At 45.0% G+C, this 25027-nt stretch overlaps 1 protein-coding gene and 1 long non-coding RNA gene across 2 annotated transcripts in view; one reads left to right on the forward strand and one right to left on the reverse strand.

Moving 5' to 3' along the window:
- LOC104865120 overlaps window positions 1–385 on the reverse strand; it is a 10281-nt gene extending 9896 nt beyond the window's left edge. The window contains exon 1 of the mRNA XM_010628481.2: window positions 168–385. Within this exon, the coding sequence (XP_010626783.1) occupies window positions 168–203 (36 nt within the window). The 5' untranslated portion in view covers window positions 204–385. The remainder of the gene's footprint in view (window positions 1–167) is intronic.
- Window positions 386–2312: 1927 nt separating this feature from the next.
- LOC104865121 lies at window positions 2313–17053 on the forward strand. The gene is made up of 3 exons (XR_781069.1): window positions 2313–2525; window positions 8239–8298; window positions 16905–17053. It is a non-coding gene; the product is annotated as an uncharacterized LOC104865121 (long non-coding RNA).
- Window positions 17054–25027: the final 7974 nt, after the last annotated feature.

Below are 25027 nucleotides of genomic sequence, written 5' to 3' on the forward strand. Positions count from 1 at the left end.
GGCGCCTTGGGAGCACCCGGCCTGCGTCCCTGGGGGCGTCCAGACCAGCAGCCTACCCGGAGCACTGCGATCCGCGCCCACCCTCAGGCTCCTGCCTCAGATCCTCAGCCAGTCCCAGGGGTCCGCGTGCTGGGGATCCCAGCAAGGGGGTCTCGCAGCTTCCACACCTTTGCCCCTCGCAGCTCCACTTGCGGCGTCCACATCAGAATCCAGCTGAGGCCGAGCACCTACGCCAGGAAGCCTCCCCGGATGGCCGGCGGGTGCAGGCCTGGGGTGGGCTGGTGGGCTCCCTCCCTCTGGGGTTCAGATCATAGCTGTGATCTTTCCCGTGAAAGGAAGGTAATGATAGCTTCTACCTCACATGGCTGTGGTAAAGACTGAATCCATTAATAGAAAAGCTCCACTTACATTTATTCTAGAGTTGTTTATTCAGCTACTCAGGAGGCCAAGACAAGGATCAGATGTTCAAGGCCAGCCTGGGAAACATAGCCAGACCCTTCCCTCTACATCAGGCCGAGGAAAAGGCCTGTGCAAAGGCCCAGAGGCAGGAAAACACAGCCATGTTCAAAGAACAGAAGATAACTTATTGTGGCCAGGACATAACGGGCAAAGGGGAGGATGGAGGAGAGAGAGGAGGCTGAACCACCAGGCAGGGCCTGCTAGGCCATGGTGGTGAGGATCTTGGATTTCACTCTAAAGATGAGAGGAGCCAGGCACAGTGGCAGCCATCTGTAATCCCAGCTTCTCTGGAAGCTGAGGCATGGGTAATGTAAGTTCAAGCCCAGCCTGGAACCTCTCTCTCAATAAATAAATAAATGACAGACTTGGAAAGTAGCTCAGTGGTAGAGCACTTGCCTAGCATGCACAAGGCCCTGGGTTTGATTTTCCATTGTGTGTGTGTATGTGTGTGTGTGTGTGTTTTGTTTGTTTTATGCTTTGTTCTTTGGTACTGGGAATCAAATTTAGGACCTTGCACTTGTGAGTCGGGAGGCAGAACCACTGAGCTAAATCCCCAGCCCCCTGGTTTTCGTTTTTAAAGACAGGGTTTCAGTATATAGTTTAGGTTGTCCTTGAACTCACTATGTAGCCCAGGCCGGCCTGAAACACCTGTAATCTTCCTGACTCGTCTTGCCAAGGGAGTGCTGAGCTTACAGGTGTGTGCCATCAAGCCCACAGCAGAGTGGACTGATGCATGAGGGGTGTGTCTACTGTGGCTTCAGGACAGAGCTCTCCAGGTGTCCTGGTTCCCACCCGGAGGTATACCCCCACGCACCGCATCAGAGTTCCAGGAGCCCAGTGCGGCTGCATGGACCTGTTTCAGCCTGTCTGGAGGAGCCTAGAAGGTCAGGGACTCAGAAGAAGGTGGCTAGAAAGAACCTAGAGTGGGCAGGATGTGCGCATCCTCTCTGTCCTGGACTTGGGCAGTGCCAGGCTGGGAGCCTTGAGAAGGCCCCGTGGAGTCATGGGGCCCTGCTAGGAAGGGCACAATGACTTCTGCTGTTGACTCTCGGGAAGAGGGGGTCCTTCCTTCCCCCAGCCTCACCTCTTAGACAGACCAGTGGCCAGAAGCCTAGGGACAGAAGATGGGACAGACCCTCCTCCACGAAGCCTGCAGGACATCGCCCAAAGGCGGGTGAGAGGCCTATGTGTGGACTCTACAATGGCCTGCTCAGGGGCCAGGGGCACCATTTCCGGGCCTCTGTTCCCCATCTCTCAAGGGCCTCCTGAGGAAAGGCATTCGAGAAGCACGATCCTCTCTTCCTCCCTGACCCATCCCCTGACGTGGAGTGGTGCTGTGACAGGGAACATCTGCTGGGGGAGCCGCCCGCCCCAGGGCACTCGGGGCGGCTGCGGAGCCGGGAACAGGACTCCGGAGTCCCTGGCCTGGAAGGGTGTCTTCCCTGAGCCTCGGAGGGCACCAAGGGGCGTGGCTCGGGATGGGACATGGCGGGCCTCTCATCGCCAAGCGCCCCACTGAGTGCGGGGGACTGAACGGAACGGGACCGGCGGTGACAGGCATCGATCAGGGTCCTGGAGGCCCTGCGGCTGGGACCCAGGGACCCCGACAGAAAGGGGCCTCTGCAGGCCAGTCCGCCTGTCCTCCACCGGGCCGTCGGCGCCACGCAGGACCCACCGCCGGTCCGCCGAGGAGGATGTAGGCGTCACACAGGACCCGCGGAAGAAACAGGATGAGGTGTGGGGCAAAGTGGAATCTGGGCAGAGGGCTGCACGTGGAAGGTGGTGTCATAGGAGGGGCGGGGCCAGAGCTCAGGGGACTGGGAGGGCGAGGACGGGCTGGGAGTGGGCGGGACTCCGCCGAGGGGCGGGGCCAGAGGACGGACCGAGGCCTCCAGGGAAGCGGGACCAGGTGAGGGGAAAGTCGGACCAGCAAGTGGGGCGGCGGCGGGGGTACCCGTGACCACCAGCGAAGGTGCGCTACCCAGCGCTCGGTCCCGCACAGGCTAGGAGGACTAGCATGAAGACCCGCAGCTGCAGGGGCCAGAACAGAAAGCGCTTGTTAAAAGGTGGGTGGCGCCCACCCGTTATCCCTGCACCTAAAAAGGCTGAGGCAGAAAGATCTCCAAATTCGAGTTCCGCCTGGGCAATTTAGCAGGCCCCTGTCTCCAAAGAACACAGAAAGGGCTAGAGCAGGGCGCCTGTAATCCTGGCACTCAGGAGACAGAGGCGGGAGGATTGCCTGAGTTAGAGACCATCCTGGGCCACACAGTGACTTCAGGGACAGCCTGAAATACATAGCGAGGCCCTGTCTCAAAAGGGAAGGAAGAGCCGGGGATTTAGCTCAGGGGTGCTGCCCTGCCTCGAAAGTGCAAGGTCCAGAGTTAGATCCCTGGTGCAAAAGAAAGAAAGTAGAAAGTAGAGCTGTAGTTCAGTGGCAGAGTGCCCATGAGTTTGAGCCCTAGCTCCACAATAAATAAATATGGGTTTTTAAAAAAGTGAACAAAGCCACCCGAGCTGGTGCATGCCTGTAGTCCCAACTACTTGGAGGCTGAAGCGGGAGGATCTCTGGAACCCAGGAGTTTGAGGCCAATCTCTGCAACATATCAAGACCCCTGTCACAATTTTTTTTTTTAATCTAGGATAAAATAAAAATATGAACAAACTGGCTGGATCAGAACCGACTTTAAATCAGGACAGCCACAGGGCTGGGTACTTAAGGCGGATTCTGTGGCTCGTGACCATTCCTGGAAAGTGATCCTGGGTACTGGACACTGGACAGGACGGCAACCCGGAAATGTACACACCCTGGCAATCTGACTTTGGGTGACCCCTTCCCTTTCCCTCCCTTCCCCAAGCTGAGGTGCCTGAACCCCCAGGGGTGAAATCCCGGAAGTGAGGAGCACCAGCTCTGCCCTGGTCCCTTCAGGTCCTGCTCTGGGCTCCATGCTGTGAACCCAGAACAGCCTGCAGCTTCTCCAGGTATTTTAGTGCACGCCAGGCTATGAGGGACTCTGGCCAAGCCCCAGGGCCTGGACCCCTGTCTTCTCTGGATACAACTGGCTCGTGGGCCTGAGCAAGGGGGTGCAGCCCCCGGATGTGGGGAGGATGCTTCTGGGTTCCCCCGCCAAGCCCTCCAACCTCAGCTCCTGAGACTGCCTCCCCTCGTCTCCCACACACCCAGCCAGGCTGGCCTGCAATCCTTAGGACATGCCCACCATGGGCACCCATGTCAGGACATCAGTCACCGCTCCTCCCTCTGCTCAAGGCCGCTCCGTCAGGATCGAGACATTGATTCCAGTCACCTGTTCCCTTGTAAGAAATCGTTACTGGCACAACATACCTGGTCTTTCACAGGCTTGGGCTATGTTTTATACACTAGTTTCAGTAGCTGTGGCAAACTATATTTTGGTTTGATTTAGTGTTTTTTGTTTGTTTGTTTTGTTTGGGGGGGGTTGGTACTAGGGATTGAACTCCAGTCCTTGTGCCTTTCAGGCATGCAACAGAACCACTGAGCTAAATCCCCAGCCCTGGTTTGGTTTTTTTGTTTGTTTATTTTGGTTTTTTTGAGTCAGGGTCTCACTATGTAGTTGAGACTGACCTGGAAGTCACTATGTAGTCCAGCCTGTCCTCAAACTTTCAGTGATCCTCCTGTCTCACCCTCCCGAGTGCTAAGATCACTGGTGTGCACCACCACACCCAGCTGTTTTTCTTTTGTTTTGTTTTTGGTACCAGGGATCAAACTTGGGACCTTGCACTTGAGAAGCAGGCGGTGGAACTGCTGAGCTAAATCCCTGGCCCTCGTTTGGTTTTTTGAGAATCTCATTATATAGACCAGCTTGGACAGTTTATGAGAACCTGTCTCAATGTATAAAATAAATAAAAATAGCTGGGGATGTAGCTCAGTGCAAAAGCTTAATCCCCATTATGAAAGAAAGAAAGAATGAATGAACGAACGAAAGAAAGAAAGAAAGATAGATGGGGGAAGCAATAGGGAGGGAGAGAAAGGAAGAGAGGAAAGATAGAAGGAAGGAAGGGAGGGCGGGGGAATTACCCAGTCTGGGAGCCAAACATTGTAGTGCACGCCTGTAATCCCAGCACTCGGGAGGCTGAGGCAGGAGGATCGCTGTGAGTTCGAGACCACACTGGGCTCCATAGTGAGTTAATGGCAGGGCTTCGAGAGAGGGGGCTCATTCAGGAACCTGCCTGCAGTAGTTGGTAGGATTGCAGGATTGAAAAAGGGACAAGGGGTAGTCAGGCATGGTGGCTCACACCTGTGATCCCAGCATTCAGGAGGCTGAGGCAGAAGGATCACTGAGAGTTCAAAGCCAATCTGGGCTACATAGTGAGTTCAAGGCCAGCCTAAACTACATAGAGACCCTGTCTCAAAAAAACAAAGAGAGAGAGAGAGAGAGAGAGAGAGAGAGAGAGAGAGACTGTGGATGCAGCTCAGTGCAAAGGCTCTGGGTTCAATCCCCTGAATAAATAAATAAGTAAATAAATAAATTTTTAAGGGGGGAATAAAGGACTAAGATTTCTGTGGGTTTTTCTGTTTGTTTGTTTGTTTGCTTTTTTATCAGTATGTGTCTGTGACTGATCGTGAAGACATTCATCATGGGAAGTTACTGGCCTGAACTGTTTGTTTTTAAACAAACTATAGCACCGACTCTTCCCTGTCAGTAAAGGCAAGCTCCTGCATGGGTGAGAGTACAAGGCCTGTCTGGATTTAAACACAGTTTGCAGTGTTCTGCGTTTGTTTGTTTGTTTTTGTTTTTTGTTTGGTGGCCAGGGATCAAACTCAGGATTTTATGCTCTCGAGGCAGGTGTGGCACCACTGAGCTAAATCCCTGGCTGCTTTTACAAAATTTAGAATGCTGCAATGTTTTCAAAGTTCATAAACAGTAATAGACGGGGAAAACAGGACCGGAGACGTAGATCAGTGTGGAGGCATTGAGCTCAAGTCCCCATACCACAAAACTGTGGCAAACACCTTTGATCTCAGTTCTCGGGAGGCTAAGGCAAGAGGATCACAAGTTTGCGGCCTCCGACAGTCGGCACACTCACAAAGCAGCAGGAGTGACGGGGCTGGTCAGGAAGGGTGACTGGTTTCAGTCTTCCTGCCTCTCCACCTGGCCCTCACCTGAGTCACGACTTTCAAAAATGCTGTACAAGCGTGTTATGTGTGGACACCCAAGCCTCCCTAGTGTCCTTCAAATTTTAGTTCAAACATCATCTCCCAGAGATTCTCTGAGCCAAGTGTGATGATGCACACCTGTCATCCCAGCTCTCAGGGAGGCTGAGGCAGGAGGATCACAAATTCAAACCCAAGCTAGACAATTTAGTAATTTAGCGAGACCCTGTCTCAAAATAAAAACAACAATAAAAACAAAGAACTAGGGATGTAGCTCAGTGCAGAAGCCATGAGTTCGACTCTCAGTACTGGAAAAAGAAAAAGAAAAGTGCTGGGAAGAAAATAAATCCAAACAAATTAGAGACAGCACTTTCCCTGGAGGTCAGGGAAATTCTCTCATTTATTTATTTATTGTTTTTTGGGTTTTTTTTTTTTTTTTTTTTTTTTTTTTTTTTTGTTTTTTTTTTTTTTTTTTTTTTTTTTGTTTTTTTTTTTTTTTTTTTTTTTTTTGTTTTTTTTTTTTTTTTTTTTTTTTTTGTTTTTTTTTTTTTTTTTTTTTTTTTTGTTTTTTTTTTTTTTTTTTTTTTTTTTGTTTTTTTTTTTTTTTTTTTTTTTTTTGTTTTTTTTTTTTTTTTTTTTTTTTTTGTTTTTTTTTTTTTTTTTTTTTTTTTTGTTTTTTTTTTTTTTTTTTTTTTTTTTGTTTTTTTTTTTTTTTTTTTTTTTTTTGTTTTTTTTTTTTTTTTTTTTTTTTTTGTACCGGGGATTGAACTCGGGTCCTTGCGCTTGCAAGGCAGGCCACCGAACCGCTGAGCTAAATCCCCGGTCCCTATTTGTTGTTTTTTTGAAACAGGGTCTCACTCTGTAGCCCAGGTTGGCCTCGAACTCATAGGGAGCCTCCTGCCTCAGTCTCTCAAGTGCTGGGATTCCAGGTGTGCGCCACCAGGCCTGGCTTAAATTTAATTTCTTCCCCCTTGGTACTGGGGATGGAACCTCGGGTCTTTACACTGGACTACGGCCCAGCTCCAAACCCTCCTGCCTCAGCCTCCCGTGGGACTAGGTTGCGAGTGTACATCACCACAGCCAGCTCCCACACTTTACATCATCAAAGATTAAACACAAAGAAACCTTCAGTCTGGTGTGACCTGCTTCACTGCACTCTAAGGCTGTTCTCTCTGTCCTTCCACTCCCAGATTGGGATAAATGAGATCAGCCTGTTAGGCTGCTGCCTCACTGTTGAATTTCTGTTTGGTGCACTTGAAAGCCACAGTTTACAAATTTCAATCTCCAATTCTTCTTTGCTGTTATGCAGAAATCCAATAGCCAAGCCTGTAATACCAGCACTGAGGAGGCTGAGGCAAGAGGACCACTGTGAGTTCGAGGCCAGCCTGGGCTGTAAGGCCAGCCTGACTACCTAGTGAGAACTTGTCTCAATCAATCAATCAATCAATACAATTGATTTTTGTGCATTAGCTTTATATCTTTGGTTTGTTAAATTCATTTACAAGTTATATTAGCTCCCTTAGCTGCTATAACAAAATACTCAAGGCTGAGTGGCTTAAACACTAGACATTTCCTTTATCTTTTTCTTTTGTTTTTTGAGACAGGGTCCCCCAATATAGCTTAGGCTGGCCTTGAACTCATGGCAATCCTCCTGCCTCAGCCTCCCAAGTGCTGGGCTTACAGGTGTGCACCACTGCACTGGGCTCACAAAGCAGAAATTTTTTGTCTCATGATTCTGGAAGCTAGCAGTCCAAAAACCAAGGATCAGAAGGGCTGGCTCTTTTGAAGGCTGAGAAGGAAGGCTCTCTCTTAGGCCTGTCTTTGGCCTAGATACACCTGTCTTCTCCCCGTGTCCCTTACACTAACTATTTCCCTTCTCCCGTGACTGTGAGCAGGGGACAGCACCTGCCCAGCAGCTGTCCGCTCTGGCTTTCACCCCAGGACGACCTCAGGAGAAAGTGACTAATTTCCTCATGTGACTAGCTCGCCATCCTGATGGTTCCCCCAAACCACCTTTTGGTTTTCTTTTGTTTGCCTTTGAATATTTTAAAAATTTCTCTTGAGAGTTCTCTGGCCCGTGAGTGGTTTGAAAGTGATTTGTTTAGTTGCCAAATATTTGATTGTTCCCCAGATATTCTTCTGTTCCGGGTTGCTGGTTTCATTCTGTTATGATGACAGAGCATATCATTATAAATTTTTTATTAGTACATGTTTACAACAGATAACATTTTAAATGTTAAATAAACACTTGTGAAATGTAAAATGCCTGACACAGGCCCATGGGAGAAATGTTGCAAGTGCAGTTGCCAAGGTCGTGCACTGCACTACCAAGCAGGTAGCTCTCTGGAGTGTTAGCCAGTTCGAGTTGGTCAGTGGCATCACTCAAGCCTCACATCCTTGCCAACTGTCTGCTGTATCAGTTACTGAAAGAGCCCTATTAAACCGGGCATGCGGGTGCAGCTTGTAGTCGAAGCACCGGGAGGCTGAGGCAGGAGGGTCTTTAGTTTGAGGGCAGCCTAGGCAACTTAGTAAGAACCTGTCTCAAAAGAAAGTGAAAGGGGAGAGAGAGAGAGAGAGAGAGAGAGAGAGAGAAAGGCAGACAACCATGTTGACTTCTACAAATTAGTTGTAATTCCTTGTTCCCCTTTCAGATATATCTGTTTTGCTTTGTACGGCACAGGGATACACATTCAGGATTGTCATGTCTTCTGGTAAGTGAACTTTTTAATCATTCTACAGTTTTCTCCCTGGCAATTTTATCTTGTTCTAAAATCTGCTTCCGTTATTATTATTGCTGTTGCTGTTGTTGTTATTTTTGGTACCAGGGATTAAACTCAGGACCTTGCTCTTGCAAGGCCAGCAGCAGCACCACTGAGCTAAATCCCTGCTCCGTGCTTCTATTATTAATTTAGGCCTCCCAACTATTTTTTTCCTCCTGGTACAAGTACTATGCACTGAGCTATGTCCCCAGCCCTTGTTTGTTTGTTTGTTATTTTCAGGGTCTCCCTAAGTCACAAAACTGCCCAGGCTGGGCTCAAACTTGTAGTCCTCCTGCCTCAGCCTCCCAGAGTGCTGGGATTTTTTTTTTTATTATTGAGTTTATTGGTACATTTTAGGTATACAGAACAGTTACATTCATTATTGGGATCTTGTACCTTTACATGACAGGTCTTGGTTCTCAGTTTTTCCCCTTGTCCCTGCCCTCCCTTCACCCTAGAGTGCTGGGATTAATGGGTACACCCCATGCCAGTTGATCCTTCTTGTTTTAACATATGGAATTATACAATATATGTGGGCATGGTGGCTCACACCTGCAATCCTAAAGAGTGCTGGGATTAATGGGTACACCCCATGCCAGTTGATCCTTCTTGTTTTAACATATGGAATTATACAATATATGTGGGCATGGTGGCTCACACCTGCAATCCTAGCACTGAGGAGGCTGAGGCAGGAGGATCACTGTGAGTTTGAGACCAACTTGGATTGTGTAGTGAAACCCTGTCTCAAAACAAAACAAAACCAAACCCAGAAAATCATATAGAATTATACAAAATATAACCAAAAGATAAAATGAATGTTTAATTTGAAATTTTTTTGCCAGGCACAGTTGTGCACACTTGTATCCCAGCACTCAGGAGGCTGAATCCAGGCCAGCCTGGACTACATAGCAAGACCTTGTCTCAAAAACCCCTCAAGCAGGGCTGGGGATACATCAGTGGTTCTGTCACCACAAACCTGGCTCTTCCTCAAAGTCAAAATGGCCATGAAAGGTAAACATTTTGAATCAATGCAGGACACTGAGGCTGTCATAACAGTGCAAATAAAGAGACTCACAAGAAGATGTACAGAGCTGCTTCAGAAAGAGACAAGGACAATGTAGGCTGCTTCTCTGGCCAGAATACGAGGCTTTGCTTTTGGAGATTTTTGCTGCCAAACCAGGTGACCAGCTGGTTTCTAGAGGAGGTGATTTTGGAGGTTAAGCACAGCTTTCCAATTCATATCGCCCCGGCTCCAACAAAGCCACGAGATAAAGGGAGAAAATTCCCCGGGAAACTTCCTGCTGCTGCCGCTGCCATATCGGTTGTTTTTCAAGCATGGGATTTCCACGTCAAGCTGCTCTCTCATATTTATTTTTCAGAGTTCTTCCTTAAATTGACACTTTTTGTATTTGTCTGGAGCTTTTCATTGTCCTCAAGGGGACAGACAGGCTGCAGAAGACTGGCTGATGTCCACTCACCCTTCATTGCCTCAGTGTCTCTGTCTCTCTGTGTTTTTGAGAGTCTCACTGTGTACCCAGGCTGGCCTCAGACTCACAACGATCCTCCTGCCTCAGCCTCCCGCACACTGAGATTCAAGGCCTGCACAACCGTGCTCTGTTTTGAGATAATTTTAGACTCACGGAAGTTGTAAAAACAGGATAGAGAGTTCCTGTATGCTTTTCCCCGGCTTTGTCTTTTGTCAGTGTCCTCTATAATGACAGAAGCCTCATCAGGATGAAGAAACTGGGCTGTGCCGGTAGCTCAGGGGTGCAGTACTCGTCTAGTGAGGACAGAGCCCTGGGTTCCATCTCCAGCACTGAAAAAAACCAAAAAACCCAAGAAATCAGCCTTGTTATATTACTGTTGACTAAAGCACAAAAGCTGCTTGGATTCGATTTGTTTTGTGCCGACTGTCCTTTTGCTGTTCACGTTATTCATTATCCAACACAGGACACCACATGGCATGTGACTGTTGTGTCTCTTTGGTCTCATTTAACCAGTGATGGTTCTTGTCTTTTCCACAACCTTGACAGTTTTGAATCCCTGTCAATCTGGATTGTTCTGAGGTTTTCCCAGGATTCAGTTGAGGTTCTGCATTCCTGGGAAAACATCACAGAAGCAATGTCACACCTTTTCAGGTGCATTCTCCAGGGTCCCTGATGCTATTAACATTTTTTTTTTTTTTTTAGACAGGGTCTCACTATGTAGTTGAGACTGACCTGGAACTCAATGTGCAGCCCAGGCTGGTCTCGAACTCACCGTGATCCTCCTGCCTCAGCCTCCTGAGTGCTGGGATTACAGGCGTGTGCCACGACGCCCGGCCAACATTTTTTTGACGTAGCAAAATATTTATTGGTACATTTAAAAAATTTTATGTATTTCATCTATTTTTTAATCTATTTGTTTTTTTGAGACAGGGTCTCACTATGCAGTTCAGGCTGCCTTTGGACTCACTATGTAGCCCAGGCTGGCCTTGAACTCACAATGATCCTCCTGCCTCAGCCTCCCGAGTGCTGGGATTACAGGCATGCGCTACCACGCCTGGTTAACTGGTACATTTTAGATATACATAATGATCACATTCATGTTAGGAAATTTGTACCTGTACATTAATTATATCACTTGATTCTTCTTTTTTTCCCATTTACCCCCCTCTCTTCAAACCCTCTTCCCCTCTTTATTTACAATTTTTTTGTTTCCTTTTTTTCCTTCTATTCTTTTTTTTTCTTGTCCCTTCTTTCCTTTCCCCCTACCCTCTCTGTTGTCCCCCTTCTCATTTGAACATTTTCTTCCCACTCCAAGAAGGGGAATAGCTAAGTCAAATGGAACTTCCGGATTTTTTTTTTTTTGAGAAATCACCACACTGATTTCCACAGTGGTTGCACCAGTCTGCACTACTGGAGAAGGGATCCTTTTTCCCTGCAGCATTTGTTACTGGTTGATTTCTTGATAACAGCCATTCTTTCTGGAGTGAGATTAAATCTCAGCATTGTTTTAATTTGCATCGCTTGGAAGACCAGTGAAGTTGAACATTTTTTCATATATTTATTTGTGATTTCTACTTCTTCATCTGAGAAGTGTCTGTTCATATCAGATGCCCATTTTTAGTACGGGTCTCTAAATTTGGGGAGCGATGGGCCACGGATTTAGCTCAGTGGTGCCGCCGTCTGCCTCACAAATGCAAGGACCTAGTTTTGATCATATTCAATTGGGTTATCACAGTTGCCTTACAATTCAGAGCTAGTCTAAGGCTTAAGTGCACAGTTTAATGGCCACAGCTGGCATGCAGAAAGAGAATGGTATGTGCCACTGGCCATGACAGAGGCCAGCGCAGGTCACTGACACCCTAGCACCTGTATTAGCTCGTAGCATCCACAGCTGAAGACCCCGTGATTCTTGCTCATCCTCTATAAAAAGTTAATATTAATCTAAGGGAAAGAACAAGTTCCCATTAGCCTAAGATTCACTTCTGGCCAGGATGCCTTGTTCTGTTCCTGCTAGGCCCCACTCACATGAACACCTCTGATCACAGCATACCTGACCGTACGCCCCCTTGCTGCTGTGTACTCAATGAATACCGGCCAGTCCGGAGGGTCAGGTGTCTGCTCACTAGAACCTATGACCTCCAGGATCTTATTTCATTTGCTATCATCTTTGTCTTCGTTCTGCATTGCGTACCTAATCAGGTTTCCAGGGCTGCATGGGGGCTCCCTGATGGGGGGGGGCTGGTTTTATTTTAGTTCTTTATATATTCTAGATAGTAGTCCCTTGTCTGAAGAACCGCTGGCAAAAATGTTTCCCACTTTGTAGATCGTCTCTTTACTCTGTTGGTGGTTTCTTCTGTTGTGCCAAAGCTTTTTAATAAGATGAGATCTTAGCTGTTGATTCTTTGTGATATTTTCTGTACAGTCAGCATTTTATTCATCGTCTGTGCCTACACCGGTGTCTGGGAAAGGTCTACCTATTCAATATTCCAGCAGATCTAGGGTTTGTGTTTTAATATTTAGATCTTTGATCCATTTTGATTTTAGTTTAGCTTATGGTGAAAGATATGGGTCTTTCTTCAGCATGTGGAAAGCCAGTGTTTCCAACACCACTTATGTATTTATTTACTTATTTTTCCAGCACCATTTAATAAAGAGGCTCGCTTTCTTCCAGTGAAGGTGTTTGGCTCCTTTGTCAAAGATAAGGTGGCTGAGTGTGTCTGGAGTTGTTTTGGATCTTCTAATCTGTCCCATTGATCCTTGGGTCTATGTTGTTGCCAGTGCCATGCTATTTTTATCACAGTAGCTTTGTAGTATGATTTCAAGTCAGGGACTGTGATGCCTGCTGCCTTCCCTTTGCTGTCCAGAACTTCTTTTGCAATTCTCTCGGTCTCCTCTGGTTTCAAATGAATTTTAGGATTTTATTTTCTCTAATTCTGTGAGGTATGCTATTGATATTTTGATTGTGATTACAATAAATCTGTGTAACAGTCTCAGAAGTATGGCCATTTTCACTATGCTAAGTCCTTCTACCCAAGAACAAGAGATGTCTTCCTATTTTCTGATATCCTCTTCAATTTATTTTTTCAGAGTACTGTAGTTTTCCACGTAAAGGTCTTTTAATTCCTTTGTTAGATTGATTCCTAGGTGTTTCATTTTGGGGAAATGCTAGTGTGAAAGGTGTTCTTTCCCTAATTTCTGTCTCAGTGAGTGAGTTTGTTATTTGTGCAGAGGAATACTCTTGATATTTGAGTGTTGACTTTGCTATGCTACTGAATTTTCCCATTAAATCTAGGAGTCTTTTGGTGGAGTTTTGGGGTCTTCTATGTAGAGTACCATGTCATCCACAATTAATGATAATTTAACTTCTTCCTTTCTTATCCTTATTCCACTTGTTTCTTTTTCTTGTCTAAATGCTCTTGCTAATGTTTCCAGAACAATATTGAATGAGAGTGATGACAGTGGACATCCTTGTCTTGTTCCTTATTTTAGACTGAAAACTTTCAGATTTTGTCCATTTAGATGATGTTTGTTGTTGGTTTGGCATAGATGGCTTTTATGAGATTGAGTTAAAGACCTTCTATTCTAATTTCCTGTAGAATTTTTGAATGAAAGGGTGTTGGACTTTGTCAAATGCTTTTTCTGCATCTATTGAGATGATCATATGGCTTTCGTCCTCTGCTCTGTTAATATGTTTATTACATTTATTGATTTGTGTATGTTGAACCATCCCTTCATCCCTGGGATGAATCCTACTTGGTCATGGTGTGTAACCTTCTTGATGATTTGCTGCATTCTGTTTGCCATTATCTTATTGAGGATTTTTGAGTGTGTTCATTAGGGACATTGGACAGTAGTTCTCTTTTTTGGTTGGATCCTTCTCTGGTTTGGTTATCAGGGTAATGCTTGCTTCTAGGATGAATTTGGGAGTATTGCTTCCCTTTAAATTTCATTAAAGAGTTTGTAAAGTAGCAGCATTAGGTCTTTAAAACTCTTGCAGAATTCAGCGATGAATCCATCAGGGCCTGGGCTTTTCTTTGTTGGTAGGTTTTCAGTTACATCTTCAATTTCATTGGCTGATATTGGTTTATTTAGAATTTTTATATCTTCTTGATTCAGTTTTGGTAATTTGTATGTATCTAGGAATCTGTCCATTTTTTCTGATATTCCATCTTATTAGAATACAGGTTCTCAAAGTAGGTATTGGTGATCTTCTAGATTTCTGCAGGATCTATTGTGATTTCACCCTTTTCATTCCTAATTATATGGATTTGAATATTTTCTTTCTTTTTTTTAATAAATTTTATTTTATTTTATCCCATCCCTACCCCTGTTCAATTTCCCTCCCTTGAGTGTTTTCTTTCCTTTTTTTTTTCAATAAGGCTAGAGGTTTGTCAATTTTATTTAATCTTTCAAAAAAAGAAACAACTCTTCAATTCATTGATTCTTTGTATTGCTTTCTTAGTCTCCACTACATTAAATTTTTGCTCCGATCTTTTTTTTTTTTTTTTAGTATATATGCTGCTGAAGCAAGCTCTTTGCTCTGATATTTATAATTTCCTCCCTTATACGAGCTTGGGGCTTGGCTTACTCTTCTTTTTCTAGAAGCTTGAGGTTCAAAATTAGGCTTTTTGTTGTTTTTTGTTTGTTTGTTTTGTACCAGGGATCAAATTCAGGACGCTGTACTTGTGAGTCAGGCACAATGCCACTGAGCTAAAATCACAGGCCCTCAACATTAGGTTTTTTATTTGAGCTTGCTCTGTTTTTGTGGTATGGGAATGCATCACTAAAAATTTCCCTAGTAGGGGCCAGGGATTTAACTCAGTTGCACCACCCCTGCCTCACAAGTGCAAGGTCCTAAGTTTGATCCCTGGTATCAAAAATAAAGAAACAAAAATTCCAGGGTGGGGGGTTTGGCTCAGTGGTTCTGCCTTCTGCCTTGAAAGTACAAGGGCCCAAGTTTGATCCCCGGTACCAAGAAAAAAAAAAATTCCCTAGTAGAACTGCTTTTATTGTGTCCCATAAGTTCTGGTATGCTGTATTGGCACTATCATTTAATTATAGAAACTGTCTGATTTCTTCTTTAATTTCATCTGTGACCCATTGTTTATTCAAAAGAGTGTTATTTAATTTCCATGTATATTAAGTTCTTGTGGTTTCTTTTGCTGGTGACTTCTAATTTCATTGCACTGATAATATGCATGGGATGGTTTCAGTTCCTTTGCATTTACTTAGACATGTTCTGTGAGCTAGTATGTGATCTATTTTGGAGAATGTACCGTGTGCAACTAGAAGAATGTATATTCTGATGTTGTGGGGTGGAATACATTGTAGACATCTACTAAGTCTACATGTTCAAAAGTTTGGCTCAGTTCTGATATATCTTTGTTGGTTTTTTTTTTTTTTTTTTTAGTACTGGGGATCGAACTTGGGTCCCCATTGAGCTTGCAAGGTAGTTGGCAAAACCACTGAGCTAAATCCCTGGCCCTTTGTTGACTTTTTTATCTAGTTGATCTGTCTATTTATGACAGTAGGGTATTGCGGTCCCCCATTACAATTGTATTAGTGCTTATTTGATTTTTCATGTCTGTTAATATTTGTTTTATATAGTTGAGTGTGCTGGTATTTGGTGCATATATATTTACAATTGTTATCTGTTCCTCTTGGATTATTCCCTTAACAAGGATGTAGTGAACTTCTATATCTCTTGTGATCACTCTTGGCTTGAAATTCACTTTGTTTGCAAATAGAATATTTGCTTTTCTCCAGATTCCTGCTGCATAGAATATTGTTTTCCATCCTTTGACTTTCAGTCTGTGATTTTTTAAAAATCAAATGTGTTTCTTTTATGCAGCATATTGTTGGATCTTGCTTCTTGATCCACTCTGCCAGTTTCTTACTTTTGATTGTTGAACTGAGACCATTTACATTGATGGGTATAACTGATATGTATTGACATATCCTTGTCATTTAATTTTCCTTTTGTTGGTTCCCCTTTTTACCCCCCCCCATTTATAATTACTTGTCTTGCCTGGTGGGTTCATTCTGTTAGGGTTCATGGAGTTGTAGTCCATATTATCTCTTTCTAGAATGTCTTTCAGAACATTTTGGAATGCTGCTGTGGTAATCATGAATTTCTCCAGGTGCTCTTTGTCATGGAAGTATCTTATTTCTCCATCAATTTTTTTTAAGTTCAGAATTTTTAAGTGTTGCTTATACATATTTATGATTTTGAGGTCTTACTGTTAATAGCTATCTTTTAAAAAAGGGAAATGAGGAAAGGGATCCTTTTCTCTCTTTCTCCTTTTCTTTTCTCCCTTTTTAAAATTATTCGTATGAATTTCACGGTGGACTAGTTGCATTCACATGGATGTGCTGTGTCTCGTTCCTATTAGCAGACATGAATTCATCACATTGTTCTTCTCTCACTAAAAGGGTTCTTTGCCCAGTAATCTCAGAGTCTTCATGTTGGTACAGTGGAGTCATGCCATGTAAGGTCTTCAGGTCTTAAAGACTCCTGAAGCATAATATCAAGCATGCTGAAAGTGATCCCTTAAAAATCTCTTAAATTGCCAATTAAGTTCCCGTTATCAGTTGGAATCCCTTGGAGTGATATGTAGGTCTGACTATATTGTGCTTATAATAAGTACACTATGTAATAAAACTGCATACTGGCAGTTAAAAAATAAAGTTTTCAACATAGAGTATTCTTCAGTGGGCTCAAAAAGTTATTGTCACCTCTCCAATACTACAGCAGGTGAATTGCTAGTGATTTTTTTTCTTCCAAATTGCAATGGATTTTTAAATAATATTTTGCAAACACTGGCTGAACTCCCTAATTTGTTATAAGTTCTGTGCCCAACAGCCAGGGGTAGAAGCAGGAGGAGCCCTTCCTTCTCTGGAGAAGTTACTTTCTTAGCAGGGTGACACTGTGCAAACAGTTGATGTCCTGTACTACTAAGAAGGGAAACATTTTGCAGAGGGAAGTTTTACTATGTGGCTGCTGGCAGAGGTGTCCTGGAAGGCAGACGGGGTCAAACTGTGACATTTTCTTCTACTTTTCTTTCCCTTCAGGAAACCCCAGGGCAGCTTACTAGGAAGTGCAGCTCCTACACAACACTGTGTCTAAATGACAGCACACTCAGCAAGCCTGAGAATCTCGGTTAAAATCTACAGGAAGCACCAGGAATGGCTATGCAAATCTTTTGTGGAGAGCCGGGCGTGGTGGCTCATGGCTATAATCCCAGCACTCGGGAGGCTGAGGCAGGAGGATCGCTGTGAGTTCGAAACCAGCCTGAGCTACATAGTGAGTTCCAGGTCAGTCTCAACTACATAGTGAGACCCTGTCTCAAAAAACCCCCCCGCAAAAAAAATCTTCTGTGGGGAGGTGGTGTCCACATCACACAGGTGGCCGGCCCTTCCTTCAACACTGATCTCCTTGGCCTCTGTCCCCTGCCCTCACCGCATCTCAGTCTGTGTATTCTCTTTAAGGAAATTCTCCCACTTCCTTAGCTCCAAGTATCATCTCAGAAGGTGATCCGGTTTCTTACTTTACTAAAATGAAATCAATGAGAACAAGCTCTCTCAGCTTCTTTTAGTTCTCCTTTTACATTTCTGCAAACATTTCTCTATATAGTTATCCTTGCTTTTGTATTCACCTCCTCAGAAGAGAGAGAATCTCTCCTCCTTTCACAGTCAGCTTCAAGTTGTGCCTTCATTTTCTCATCCTAAATGTTCCATCTCCATCAATTTTGAAAGATTGAGTTGCAGGGTATTAATCTGAGTTGGAGGTTGTTTTGTTGTAGGGCTTGAAATACTTGACTTCACGCTTTCCTTGACTTGAGAGCCTGCATTGAGAATTCTGCATTGAGATTCTGATGGGCTCTCCTTTATAGGTGATTTGTTTCTTTTATGTGACAGCTTTTAATATTCTGTTCTTGGTGCTCGCTTTGGCCGCGCATGTAATAATATCCCGTTCTTGTATTGAGTTTATGGAATTTTGACTATTATATGTCTTGACGTAGATTTTCTTTTGATCATGACTAATTGGATCATTTTTCTGTTTGTCAAATTATTTTTCCCTCCTTGGAAAGTTTTCTGCTGTTGCTTCTGTGATTGGGGTTTTTATGTCATTTGTGCTCTTCTCCTGCTTTCGTTGACTCTGATCAATCTTGTTTTCTTATTCTTTGCATCATTTAGCAGCTGTTGGATGATTCTTCATGGTCCTTTGATATTTTTAAGAAATCTTTCTTTCCATGATCACTCACCTATATCTAATATTTTGTCCTTACATTGGCTTATTCTCCACATGTACTTCAGTGGAATTTTTAATCTTCTGGATATCTGTTTGAATCTGTTTCATGAATTTCATTTCTTTCCTTTGTTGGATGTGCCTGGTTTTCCTTCATCTTCCTAAGCTCCTCTTTGTTTCATCTCCATTTGCTCTAGAGTCAATTATCCTATCTTTCATTATGGTCACCATCTCTGTAGCTATTTGGGAAACTACTTGTGATTTGATTTTTTTCTCTAGAGCCCATTCATCTGCTTTGTTGCTTCTGCTTTTACCACTTCCGAAAGTCCAGCGGGGTGGCTTTCAAATTGTTCCACCTCATTGCTCGCTAGGTTTGCCTTTGGTGAGCTGGAAGTTTGCATCTTGCATAAGTGTTTCTCATTTTCTTTTTCTTTAGTTTCATTCCTGGGTTGATACTTGCAAATTTGGTACGGTAAGTAGCTTTATTGGTAGTATTTAGAACCATTAGGGAATGACTACTTCTCAAAGAAGTTTTGCAGGTATAGCTGGCTTTTGAGGTTTGAGTCTGTTGCAAGATCTTACCTCTTTAACTGGGTGTGGTGGCGCACATCTGTAATCCCAGCACTTGGGAGGCTGAGGCAGGAGGATCACTGCAGGTTTGAGGCCAGCCTGGGCTACATAGTGAGTTTATGTCCAGTGTGAATTATACAATGAAATTCTGTTGGGCCTGGGATTTAGCTCAGTGATACCATCACCTGCTTCGCAAGTGCGAAGTCCTCAGTCCAATCTCTGGTACAAAAAAAAAAAAAAAAAAAAAAAAAAAAAAAAAAAAAAAAAAGAAAAACTATTACCTCTTTATTGAAAATGAGAAGTTTCTGCCTATTTGTCCTAACCCCTGGTTCTTTGGCACTGGCCTATAGTATTGTTTATGACTTTTAGGCAATCTCAGTCTTGGCATACCAGGAAGAAAAACTGATTAGAATAAGTATGATGTCATGGCTAAAGTAGTACAGTCAGCAATAACAACAGCATCAAACACAGCCTAGAAAATGACAAACTGTGGTAACTATTGATTTGCCACCTTTAACAGTACGAACTAGATTTGTGGTTATACAACGAAATCTAAAACAAAACAGAAAATTGTATATTGTAAATATGCCCTCGGTGTGGTGATTTTACCCTCAGGAGAGAAAATTTAAAAGGAGCTAGGGGGGATAATAGAGAAATACAAGTGGAAGAAGAGGTAAGAAACAAGGGAGAGTATTTAAACATTGGGGCCCTTGTGAAGAAGACAGGAGGGAAAGAGAGAAGGAAGAAATAAAAAGAATGGAACAGAACAACAACAAAAACTGGAAACAATGTTCACATTTATATAAAAATACGACCAGCTAAGAAAAAAAGAAAGAGAAAAAAACAAAAAGAAAAAAATGAAGAAAATAAGGGGGGAAATGTCCATTTCAAGGCATGTCTCTGCTGTCACTGGTAGACAGGTTTGGCACACAGAGCCCAGATCCATGTTGATTAATCCCAATAAGACAGCTGTAGATTTACAGTGGGGCGGTGGATAAATCTAGCAAGCCTGCACCTTTAGTTCTGAAGCTCAGGCTACTTCCTGGCTGTGAGGCTGGAACTCAATTTGTTCCTTCTGCAATACTCTGTGCCTCCTGCCAGCTTGAACATGCCTCCGTATCCTCCTGGCAACTTGATCTCGGTTCTGCCTCATCCTGATGGAGCCGGCCCACAGTGCTCTGAGTTCTGAGCTCGGTTGGGCCCCACCCAAGATGGCAACCAGCCAGTTACCCTCTCCTGGGGGACGTCTGAACCCAAATCACTCACCAGTTACTGCAGCCCACTGTGTCCATTGCTTTGTTCCACTGCTGCATCTCTCCATGGAGGTCACTAGTAGCCAGCATGCATCTGCAGAGTTGAGCTGCCCTTCCCATGAAGTCAGTCAGGGCTCAGGGAGAAAATGCCACTTGTCATTCCATCTTTGTTGAAGTCTCCTCACTCTCCCCATGGGCCTCAATTTTCACTTCAGATCCCACTTTCCTCCTTCCAGTCTTCCTCATGTTGCTATATTCCAACAAATCTCAGAGAGGCTGTTCACCTCCATCATCTTCTTGGAAGTCCAGGTGATATTAACCTTGACCAGTTGCCCAAGACTGCATCTGCTGGGCACCTCTGGTTTGAAATTAGTACTTTATTTTTGTTTTGTTTTATTTATTTATTTATTTATTTATTTATTATTTTTTGGTGGTACTGGGGATCAAACTCCTGACCTTGTGCTTGCAAGACAGGCGGCAGAACCACTGAGCTAAATCCCCAGCCCTGAAATTAGTGCTTTAAGACTAGGGATTTAGCTCAGTAGCACCTCATGTGCCTCACAATCATGAGGTCCTGAGTTTGAGCCTTGGTACCAAAATAAATAAATAAAATAAAATTACTACTCTACTCTGATTGATTTTTGTTTTGTTTTGTTTTCTGTTGGAGACAGGATCTTGTTATGTAGTTCAGGCTAGCCTTGAGCTCACTATGTAGCCCAGGCTGGCCTTGAACTCACAGGGATACTCCTGCTTCAGCCTCTTGTGTGCTGGAATTACAGGCGTGTACCACCATGCCGGGCTTACTCTGATCGAATCCTGAGTATAAAACCAGGGCCTCTTGCATGCTAGGCAAGTGCTCTGCCACTGATCTATGTCCCCAGATTTTATTTGTTTTTAGTTTTTTGAGACACGTTCTCACTATGTAGCTCAGTCCAGCCTCTAATTTGTGATCCTCCTGCCTCACTCTCGGGATTGAGGATGGAACACTTCACCCATCACCGTGTGAAGCTTTTAAGCAGATGAGTAACATACTCTTATCATAGGCCTCCTCTGGCTGCCATGTGGAGAATGTTGGGGACTGTGTGGAAGAAGGGAGACCAATGAAGCAGTGACCACGGTGACCAGGTCTGAGACGCTGGACACCAGGGTGGGTGGACCTGGGCTATGTCTGAGTTGGCACTGGCAGTGTTGGAGATGGAGGGACCGTGAGTGTGTGTGTTTTTTGGGATAGTTTTCAAGGAGCAGCCAGTATTTCTACTTTGCTTGAAAGAAAATGGTTTTGGGTAGAGGGTGCTGGAGATTGAACCCAGGGCCTTGTCCATGCTGCATACCAGAAGACAATTTTAAAGGGAAATTTTAGTTTTGCTAGTCTTCAAAAGGGAAAGGAAATATGTTTGCATTCCTCATCCCCCAAAATCACTTCCAAGGCTATGACTTTTGCTAAAGAGATCGGAGCTGGAGGTCTCTGGCAAGTCACTTAACCTCTCTGAGCGGGGCTTTCTTTTTATGGTGGTGTTTGAGACAGGGACTCACTCTGTAGTTCAAGTTGGCTTTTTTTTTTTTTTTGCGGTACTAGGAATTGAACTCCGGACCAGGCAGGCACAGCACCACTGAGCCACATCCTGGCCCATGGCTTTGAGCTCACTATGTAGCCCAGACTGGCCTCAAACACATGGCAATTCTCCTGCCTCAGCCTCCTGAGGACTGGGATTACAGGCGTGCACCATCAGGACTGGTTGATATCTACTGTTTTGTAGGTATAACCCACTTCATAATTTTAAAATTTCAGCTGGGCATGGTGATGCATGCCTGTAATCCCAGTGTTTGGAAGGCAGAGGCAGGAAGATCGCTGTGACTTTGAGGCCAGCCTGAGCTACATAATGAATTGCACACAAGCCTGAACTACCCAATGAGACCCTATAAACAAACAAACAAACATGTCTCTTCAGTCCAGGCGTAGTGGTGCATGCCTACACCTCAGCACTGAAGAGGCAGTACCAGAATGTGGTAATTCCTAACACTCCTAGCTCTAACTGCACATCCCAGAAATTCCGCTAGAGGACGCTTTCTTACCAGTCATCACTTCCCACAGTACCTGCTCTGCGTTTTTCCTCCACGTAGGCGTAGATTCTGTTCTTCCCGGGAGAGGGCACCAGTGGACAGAGAGAGGCCAGAGTGGGCGGGTGCTAGGGTTCATTGATATGAGCACTGAGTCCAGCTGCTCTGGAGCCCACTTGGGGAGCCTTGGCAATGCCTTGCCAAGACACAATTCTTTGAGCTTGCCACCTGCTCTCTCTTCTCATATATAAGGAATCAGGTTCTGTGGGACTTCGAAGGAAAACAAGATTTTGCAAATTTTACAGAGCACTCAAAGAAGCCTAAGAACAAAAAGTTACACCTCTTCCCAGGTGTGTAGGTCAGTGACTCTCAGGTAAATTGCACCTCTGACAAGAGGGGTGTAGCAATACACACTTGTGATCCCAGCACTTGGGAGGCTGAGGCAGGAGGATCACTGCTAGTTTGAGGCCAGCCTGAACTACACAGCAAGACCTTGTCTCAACAAACAAACAAAAAATGTGCCTCTGCTATTCTATAAGGCAGGCTGTATGGAGCTGGCATTTCTGACTTCTTAAAAAGAAAATGTGCCTCTGAACACATGTGTGCATATTTATTTGCTGTCCCCCACCAAACATGTAGGTTTCAAGAGGGCAATGATTTTATTTGATTTATGAGCTCCTTCCTTGCACCCGTTCCTGACGTATTGTAGGAGCTTTCTGTTGGTTTAATGAACCAGATGGTACAGCTCTCCAGGTAGAAGCTGACAGTTAGCTTCGTGCTCAGTTTGGGATATAGCGGAAACCTCAGAAGAGTGCGCATAGCATTCGTTTGAAAGGAGAATGTAGCCAGGTATGGTGGTGCATGCTGTAATCTCAGCACTCCAGAGACTGAGGCAGGAAGATCGCTACAAATTCAAGGCAAGCCTGAACGATACAGTGAGCCCCTGTCTCATTAAACAAAACAAATACACACCTGGGGATGCTGAGGGCCAGGGAGGAGGAGCAATACCCAATCAGAAGGGGCATTTCATCTGCCTTCCCTCACTCCCCCTTGGCCCACCGCCACTGTCCTCTCCACTGTAACTGCGCCTTGCACAAGGCCCTGATGCAACCCTGTACCGGCCCAGGGCACCCCCTTGGGGCAGCAGTGGAAAGGAGGTTTTGCAAGAGTTGGGGGTAGGCAGGAAGCAGGGCCAGCCAGGGCCAGCTGCTGAGATAAAGGCACCCTGCCCCTCCCTGCAGCTCCTCCCGCTTCTGGTTTCCTCTTCCCTTCCCTTTCCGGGAAAGTGACGCCTGGACCCCGGCCCCAGCCTCACCCAGCCCGGGGCCTGGCCCTGTGACTCACACCTCCTTTCCCTCTGGAGCCAGCTGGGCTGAGACTGAAGCTCCAGGAAGCTTGGCTGTGTGACTCTGGGCATCTTGAGCCTCTCTGGTTGGCAGTTCCTGGAGCTCATTAGGAGTGACTGGTGTGGAGGGGCTCTAAGGCAAAAGGTTGGGGATCCACAGCACCCCCAGTGACTCTACTCTGAGGCTGGATGACTCACACCACCAGCAGGTGTGAGGTTGTGGACTGTGTGAACCCCAGGGTGGGAGATGCAGTGCATCCAGAAATCAGGGTCCCTTGGCCCTCAGCCCTCTGGACAGAGTCTGGTCTTTGCAGAGTGTGGCTGTTTTCCCCCCAGTGGTTTAACACCCGTGGCCAACCCAGTGACCCCTCCTCTCAGAACTGGGTAAACAGGAGCTGGCCCAGCACCTCTTGGAAGTCGAGAGTCTGGGCCATGGTCATCATTCCAGGATTCATTAAATATTTTTTAAATCAGGAAATGCCAAGACATGGGTTATAAAAATTATATGTGTATTTCTTAAATTTATCCAATTTATTGTTTTTAAAAAGAAAAGTATACACTGGTCAGGTTTGACTTCAATTGGAAGATGAAAAGGAGTAAATTGGGTATCGGTGGGAACATGAGACATCCCGTAAGTCTGATTCAGACCAGATTCTTTTTTTTTTTTTTTTTTTTTTTTTTTTTTTTTTTTTTTTATTTTTTTTTTTTTTTTTTTTTTTTTTGGTATAGGGAATGGAACTCAGGACCTTGAGCTTTTGAGGCAGGCACAGTTCCACTGGGCAAAATCCCCAGCTGGACCAGGCTGGTTTATTAAAAAAAAAGTCCAAGTTCCAGTGGTCCGGGTGGGTCAGTTCCCCTCTGATGCATTCCTGTGCAGGTCAGAAACTGTACCAAAGGTCCCATACCTAAAAGGGCTGCTGAGATAGCCAGGGTGCTCTAGATTGGGTCTTAGTGCATCACTCAAGCTGGTTCCAACTCCTGGGTGCATGTGATTTCCCTGCCTCACCCTCTAGAGCCTAGAGTAGTGGAACTATAAGGCACCCGGTTTGAAGGTAGTAAACTACCCTCTCCCCTTGTGGGGCATTAAACCCAAGCTCTTTGCACTGACATCCATTTCCAGCTCTTTTCGGGGGGGGTGTCTCATTGTCAGCAGTTTGTGAACCTCCCTGTATCAGCCTCCTAAGTGTTGGCTCCCCCCACCCCACCCAGTACCGGGGATCGAATTTAGGTCTTTGTGCTTGCAAGGATGGCGGCGAAACCACTGAGCTAAATCCCCGGCCCTAAAGTGTTGGCTTTTAACGTGCATCTGGTCAAGGGATCCTGGAGGCTCAGGTTCTGAAGCCCATTTTCCAGATATGAATAAGGAGGCTCAGGGAAGTATTATAACGTACTATAACGTCAGACTATATCATTATTACAATTTTTATAAAATTGAGCATCAGGCGGCATTGGCCTGTGAAGGCTGTGAGGATTCAATGAATTGACATTTAAAGTGCTTAGTGCAGCGCCTGGCAGACAAGAAGCGCTGCGTGTCTGTTAAACAGAACAGAACGTCGGGTCTCAGTCCACGGCCCTGGAAAGGCGGGAGCCGGTGCCCAGTGAAGCTCCTCGGGCTCCCCCAGATCTTGGCAGAGGCCGGTCCAGGCGCGGGGAAGGCGTTAATGATTTCCGAAGGAGCCGGTTGTGTGAGCGATCGCGGTGGCCGCCTCGGCCCCCCTCT

The sequence above is a fragment of the Fukomys damarensis genome, unplaced genomic scaffold (genome assembly GCF_012274545.1).
Source record: "Fukomys damarensis isolate Sample0158 unplaced genomic scaffold, DMR_v1.0_HiC HiC_scaffold_22, whole genome shotgun sequence".
In the NCBI taxonomy this organism is placed as follows: domain Eukaryota; kingdom Metazoa; phylum Chordata; class Mammalia; order Rodentia; family Bathyergidae; genus Fukomys; species Fukomys damarensis.